This window comes from Trichosurus vulpecula, chromosome 2 (genome assembly GCF_011100635.1).
Source record: "Trichosurus vulpecula isolate mTriVul1 chromosome 2, mTriVul1.pri, whole genome shotgun sequence".
Lineage (NCBI taxonomy): Eukaryota > Metazoa > Chordata > Mammalia > Diprotodontia > Phalangeridae > Trichosurus > Trichosurus vulpecula.
Window position 1 is genome coordinate 86,053,949 of NC_050574.1, and position 8,001 is coordinate 86,061,949.

General features: G+C 39.1%; 1 protein-coding gene across 1 annotated transcript; it reads left to right on the forward strand.

Annotated features, from left to right (window-relative positions):
- Positions 1-3,653: 3,653 nt before the first annotated feature.
- On the forward strand, positions 3,654-4,595 carry LOC118839535 (olfactory receptor 51G2-like). The gene has a single exon (XM_036747007.1). The coding sequence runs from the start codon at positions 3,654-3,656 to the stop codon at positions 4,593-4,595; it is 942 nt and encodes a 313-aa protein (XP_036602902.1).
- Positions 4,596-8,001: the final 3,406 nt, after the last annotated feature.

Sequence of the window (8,001 nt, forward strand, 5' to 3'; positions counted from 1 at the left end):
TTACCCCAACCCCTACCTACTAATGCCTTCCCTTCTAAGATTAGCTTGGGTGTATTCTGTATTTTTTTTAATCCTCTATATTCTTATTTGCATACACTATCTCTCCCATTTGAATACAAGTTCAGTGAAACCTTTCTTTAGAGCCAAGATTAGAGGGGACACAATCATGGAAAATACTAGGAAAATACTTCACATAATTTATTGTTCAGGGAGCCACCTACCACCAATCCACTTAGAATTAACATGGATTTTTTTTTTAACAGAAAATCAGAAACCAAACTGGAGATAACAATATTGGGTGGAACTGTCCAAAAAGACATAGTGGAGAAGGTGGGGCCTTAGGATAACTTTTGAAGAGTAGGTAGGCTTTGGATAAGCAGAAAAAGTAGGAAAGATATGCCAAGAGGGTGAAATAGCCTTAGGAAAGGCATGGAGTTGAAATCTAGCTTCATATTCTTAAAGATTTAGCAAACTTTCAATAAATAGTTATAATAAAAGTTGTATAACAGAGGTCAGTGGAGGGAAATAAACATGGATACATAGGGTGGGAAGATATGAAAGGCAAGAAGAGGAGACTGTCCTTGAAATGGTTTAGAAAAATAACATGCAAGCAATAAAAAGGACCAAGTAGTCTCAAGTTGGGGTTGATGATTTTTTTTAAATTAATAACTATATTTCAATTTAATTGGTTTAGCTTGTAATCTGGTGTATTTTTGTTTTATGTATTTTACAATGTTTTCTAAGAATGGACTACAGACTTCAGTTGTTGTGTTTGTCTTTCATTTTTGAAGAGGACCATGACATCAGGGAAATGATGACATGACTTGTAGTTGACTTTGATTTAAGTGAGGGGGGCTGTGCAAAGGCACCAGCCTCACTTTCTCCTCCAGAACCATCTGGGTCCAGTGACCTGATATTAACCACAATGACTGGAGATGGCCCAGATGCATTGGGAGACCCTGGACATTTCAGACTAAGGTCTTTGCAGGTTTTCACTTTGAGTGAGGTAATGCTTAATCAGCGAATAGGCCTCTTAAAGAAATTAATCAAGGGATGACCCCTTTAATCAAAACCTCCACCCAAAAAAATCAAACTAGGAAGGGAAGACCCTCAGAAACAGTTACTATTTGGTATTTACATTCACTCTATGCTAGGAGGGCAGGGACTTATTGTCCAATCTATGAGCTCCAGAGTGAATTGGGTTTAAGGCTCAGTTTTTGAGAAAGAAATCTAACCTTCTAAATGGAACACGAAGAGGAGCCTGAAGCACTTCCTCACTCAGTCAACTGCAAGTCACATCCTCATTTCCCTGATGTCATGGTCCTCTTCTAAAATGAAGGACAAATACAACCTGTGAGTAGCCTCTGCCTCTGCCTCTGCCTCTGCCTCCTCTCCATGCTCCAGACTTCAGTAGACTACCAAAGGGATCCATAAAACAAAAAAAGGTTAAGAATCTTTGATCTAGATCTATTCTCTCACAGTATTGAGAAGAAATGAAAGGCCCAAGGAAGGAAAATGACCTGACCAAGGTTATAACACTGGTCAATAGATGAGCTGGGAGCAGAACTGATGTCTCCTTATGGCCCTTCAGATGGAATGAAGGAAGGAACAAAGGAAATAAGCATTCACATCACTACTGTCTGCCACACATTGTGCTAAGTTCTTTACAAATATTATTTCACTGATCCTCAAAACAACACTGGGAAGTAGGTGTTATCACTATACTCATTTTAGAATTGAGGAAACAGGCAGGCAGAGGTTAAGTGACTTGCTCAGGGTCACACAACTTATGCGAGTCTGAGGCTGGATTTGAATTCAGGTCTTCCTGACCTCAGGCCTATAGCTCTGTCTGCTGTATTTCAAAAATCTAGGTAGCATGGTGGACAGCTCACTGGACCTGAAGTCAGGAAGATTTGAGTTCAAATGTGGCCTTACTTATACTCACCAGCTTGCTTACATGCTTACTAGCTGTGTTACTATGGGCAAGTCACTTAAGCTCTGTTTGCTTCTGTTTCCTTAGCTATAAAATGGGGATGAATGGAGAAGAAAATGGCAAACCACTCCCGTATCTTTGTCAAGAAAACCCCATGGGATCATGAAGGGTCAGATACACCTGAACAACAAAAAACATCCAAAATTTGAATATTGCTATGTTAGGAAAACCAGGCTGTGAATATCAGGTAAACCAGAGTTGTCAGTTTATGAAATAATAATAATAATAATAACAATAATAATTCAGAGCTTTAAGATTTGCAAAGAACTTTGCAAATAAAATCTCATTTTATACTAATAACAAATCTAGGAGGTAGGTGCTATTGTTATCCCCATTTCACAGAGGAGGAAACTGAAGCAGGCATGGCATATGTGATTTGCCCTGGCTGACACAACTCAGGTCTTCATGACTCCAGGCCCAGTAGTCTTTTGCAACCTAGATAAAAATAGCCATCATTCATATGCAACTTTGAATTTTATGAAGTACTTTATATATTTTTCCTCATTTGATCCTCACAAAAACCATTTGAGGTATTTGTTATTAATGCCCCCCATTTTACAGATGAGACAATTGAAGTTGTGAGAGTTTAAGTGACTTGTCCAGAATCTGAGGGGAGAGTTGAACCTAGCTCTTCTGCACTCCAGTTCTAGCCCTCTGACCCACTGACCCACTTTGCTTTTCAGTTAACTGCCTTTATGGATTCAGGGTAGTGGGCAAGGATCAATATAGAAGAGTCTTGTAAGTTTCATTGACACTAGTATGTATTTAGACCACCAGCTACGGTTGTCCTGGGGGACCCTGAAATCAATGGAGTATCTTTGAACTGCAATTCAGAGATAACAAATTGGAACCACATCATAGAGTGAGAGATTTTCATCCATAGAGGTAGTGGATTTATTTGTTTTCCTTGCCACTTGTTTTAGTCTGCATGGTTAAATGAGGGTTCTTCCTATCAAGTACAAACCACAGTGGATAGTCCTGACTATGAGTATCTTCCTAAAGTAGACATTTCTGGGAACAAGCAGGACATTTTCCAAATAACAAAGGACATTTTCCAAATAACAAAACTAAGTTTCAGATAAAGTGAGTTGTCCAAGGGTATGTAGGAATGAAACAGAAGATCCAGGCTTGAACTCCAAATGCATTGCTCTTTCCACTTTTTGATACAGCCATATTTACTAGACATGCCTGATTATGGATTGTGAGCCTGGCCTGTCAGAAGCTGCATAAGTTAAGATCACTATAAAAATTACCTTCAATGGTATCTTATTAGAAGTTTTGATCCCTATTCTATACCAAAGGAGTCTTTCCAACTCATTCCCTTCTCTAACTACTGTAGTACAGTATTAGGGAGTAAACCAGGATACTGGGAGTCTTTTTTTTCCCATTAAAATTATTTCTTCCCAACCGGCCCTCTTAGAAGGTGGAGACCAGGTCATATCCTTTTGTACCATTCCCTACGAGGCCTAGTAGTATGCTGGCTACGTATAAAGTCCTTCATCCATGATGGGATTACTGACAATGAATGTATTGGTGATGATGTCGATAATGGTACATGATGGTGCTATTTTTCCATCATACTCATCTGTGGATCAGAACAGTAGGACCTAGTGACTCTTCATCTTTCTTTCCAGGAAAGGAATCTATTCCAGCCAGTACGATGTCTGTCTTCAATAACTCTGCCCTTTATCCTCAGTTCCTTTTAACAGGCTTCCAAGGATTGGAGGCCAAGTATAGTTTGATCTCCCTCCCCTTCTGCCTGATCTACATCATTTCCATTGCAGGAAACATTACCATCCTCTTCATCATTCGGACAGAGCCCTCACTTCACCAGCCCATGTACTACTTTCTGTCCATGTTGGCCCTGACAGACCTGGGTCTGTCTACCGTGACCCTACCCACTATGTTCAGTGTCTTTTGGTTTCATGCCCGGGAGATCTCCTTCATTGCCTGTGCAGTCCAAATGTACTTCATCCATGTGTTCTCCATCATTGAGTCAGCTGTGTTGCTGGCCATGGCATTTGATCGCGTTGTGGCCATCCGGGAGCCGCTACGCTATTCAGCCATCCTCACTAATAGTGTAATCATTAAGATTGGACTAGCCAGTGCTGGGAGAGCCCTTATGCTGGTCTTCCCAGTCCCTTTCCTCTTGAAAAGGTTGCAGTTCCGTAGCATCAATACTCTCTCCTACCCCTTTTGTCTGCACCAGGATCTCATCAAGCTGACAGTGTCCAGCCGGAGGATCAGCAGCATCTATGGCCTTATGGTGGTCGTCTCCTCCATGGGACTAGACTCAGTATTGCTTCTGCTATCCTATATGCTTATCCTAGTCACAGTGCTGAGTGTGGCCTCCAAGGCAGAGCGTGTCAAAGCTCTCAACACCTGTATCTCCCATATCTGTGCTGTGCTTACCTTCTACACACCTATGATTGGGCTGTCCATGATCCGCCGCTATGGGCAGAATGCCTCCCCAATGGTCCATGTGTTGATGGCTGATGTCTACCTGCTTGTCCCACCACTCATGAACCCTATTGTATATAGCGTCAAGACTAAGCAGATTCGCCTGCGCATTATCAAGAAGTTCAAGAAGCAGAAGGGATAGGGGGCCCAATACCTCTTCTTCTTAATAGTAATGATCATATCTCCCCTTTACTTAGCATTACTTAGCATTTTAATCTGTTCCCAAAGAGTTTTCACCTATGCTATTGCATTGGCGATGAAGGACCTAAGTTAACTTTTGTTTGTTTTCCTGAAGCAGAAGAAAATTGATGAAATGAGACAGATAATGACTGGAGCTAAAAAGGAGTGCCTGTGTTTAGGCCTGTCAGAAGAGGGAAGAAGCTTGGTTTACTTATAGATGGGAAAAGGTGCTTAGAAGGGACATAAAGATAGATTTCATCTAAGTATAAAACAAAAACTATCCTAATAAACAGAAGAATTCAAAACCGGAATGGCCTTCCATTGAAACTGCAAGGTCTTCATCACTTGATGATAGGATTCTAGATCAGGTACTAAAAGGAACTTTAGTGGTCACCGAGTCCTATCCCTTCATCTTAAATTTGAAGAAAGTGAGGCCCATGGAGGCCCAAGGTCAAATAGACAGTATACTAAGTGGGAAAGAAGCAGTCCATATCTTCTGATCTAAATCCAGAACTTTTGTCATGATAAGGTGTGCTTGCTCTTATCTCTTAATAAGATTATCCAGTGGGTCCACTTCATTTATGGCCTTACTTGAGCCCCACCCTTATCCATGTGGAAGGTAGAGATCCTATACCTCTGAGCATCCAGTGGAGGTACTCTGGGCACAAGAAGGAGGGGCTGTGAGAAGTTGACCAAGTGCTTGTGAAGTGATACTTTCAGAATTTTAGTGATAATGAATTTTTTTTTAATTTATGATTTGTGTTCTTTCTTTTGCATTTTCTATTTGTACTTAGTTGTTTTTATGTTGTCTCCCCCCTTAGACTGTGTGCTTTTTTGAGGGCAGGGAGTATTTTCTTTGTCTTATTTGTATTCTGAGTGATTAACACAGAGCCTGACTCATAGTAAATGTTTAATAAAGGTTTATTGACTATGTTTTGGCTTGTGACAATTTCTTGCAGTTCTTAATGTCACACCTTGATCTAAATTATTTGCTTTATATGTGTTCACTCCTCCTTAACTCTACATGTTTAATATGGTTTATTTTATACCTAAAATTTACAGATCAGTCTCTAAAGTACTATTTAATATTTAACAGAAATGATAATAATGATGATGATATGTGATCTCAATTGAATATAGGAAAAACAATTATAATAATAATTGCTGATATATATGTGGTTTAAGGCTTGCAAAGCACTTTGCGTTCATTTTCTTAACAATAACAACAAAAAATATCCATGTCCTGGGGAAATCACTACTTGTATGCATTTTCTCTCCTAAGACTATGGGAAAAGGATTAGGACAGTAATATATGTTGGACAGGAGGCCAGCAGAGCCATAAATTTGGGTGCATATATATATTTTTTGTCTTTCTGTTCACAGCAAAATCAGACTCTCAATAAAGACATGTTCAGCATAGTGTCTTATATTAAAAAAAAAAGCTCACTTTAAAAATGAATTTATGAATACTTGAATTGATGACAGGATAAGAATGAATGAATGAGTAAACAAAAAAATACGAAAAAGAAGTAAGGAAAGAGAGAAAATACATACTCTGTGTAAGACCTAAAGTATTATATGAAATACTTTTCCTATCCTCCTTTGATTCACAGTGACTCAGTTTCCTTTCTCAGGTACAAAATTAATAGGCATAAAGGAAGCCATTGATCTGATAATTTGGAATAACGTCCCTTTCTTTTTATCTGGGCCCTATTCCTAATTCTTTCACTGGCACAAATTCTTGACTAATTATATCCCAGAATCCACATCAATTTCTTTTATTCTGAGCTCTGGGTCCTACCGCAGATGTGTTCATTGTAGGCTAATCTAGCCATTTCTATAGAGATATGAGGTAATGTTTTGAGAGCTCTTCCTTCCCCAACTTTTCATGTCTAAAGAATTTCTTAAAAGCTCCTTGTAATTTTTCTCCCTCTGTGTGGCAAGCAGAGCCCTATCTCTATCTCTATCTATCTATCTATCTATCTATCTATCTATCTATAGACATAGATAGATACATCTATCTATATCTGGATATATAGATCTGGATAGAGCTTTAGATAATAAAATGACAAATAATTATAAAACATCCTTAATAATAGTCACAATAATAGCTCCACTTCCTACCATGATTTCCTCACAAAAATCTCATGGGGTAGGTATTACAAGTTATTGTCTTTATTCTACAAATGAGAAGACTAAGGCTAAGAAAGATGAAGTGACTTAGCCACTTACAACAAGAGAACGCGAATCTTGTCCTAATGATTACAACTCTATTATACTTTCTAATTCATCTATAGACCTAGAGAAGATATATAAATAGTCAAAAAGTGGCATATGGATCCCATGTAAACAAGATTGAGGCAAGCATTTAGTGAACTCTCATCCAAATTATTCATAGTACTGTGAGTTTTGAAGAGTGATCATCAGTGAGAAAGGGCAAGCCATAAAAAACCAGGATTCTGCCCAAAGACAAAGGGCGGCCATACAGTTTAGGCTCACAAATTTGGTTCATATATATGGAGTCATATTTGGGAGACCAGTGAATATCATAACTCATAAAACATATAAACAAAGTAGAGGACAAAGGAGATAGGGACCAAGAAGCCCTGCCCATTGCTGGGGTGGTTATTGTGGTTGGGCAATGGTTGTCGTGACCATCAAATGAAACTGTGTGTGACCTAGGAAAGCTACATGACCCTGGGCAAGTCAATTAACCTGTGCTTGCCTCAGTTTCCTCATCTGTACAATGGGGATAAAAATAGCAATAATATTATTGTGAGGATCAAATAAGATAATATTTATAAAAGGCATTTAGCACAGTGCCTGTCACATAGTTAATTATATATAAATATTTATTTCCAAAAGAGATAATATATGTAAGCACTGTATTGAATGTTAGGGGAACCTTCGAAACTACGTGAATGTGAGCTATGAGCATCATTTGCCCTGTCTTTCTACTGGCTGAGCAGCTGGATATTAAAGATCAACTAAGCTCCAGTTACTTCCAGGTAGGAATGTGTATCTCTGCATTAGCAGAGTGCCTATCAGGAGACAGTGGTGAGAAGCAGGAGTATTGCAAGGAGAAACAATGCAGAGAGATATTTCCCAATGGCTGAGGGGTAAGTTCAGTCTATAGACAACAACCGTGACAGCAGGGATCTGGAATTTTCAAGGGGCCAAAGTTCTGACTCTATATTAAGAGTTGGGTAAAATCCTGAAACAGTAAGGCACATCCTATGTCATAAAATCATTTTAGGAAGATATCCCAATTGAGAAGGGAGACATTTAGCAGGGGAAGCAATGTTGAATGACAGATCTGTCATTGAAAATAATGGTTTACCATCAGTGTGGGGGGAGGAAAGCATCCC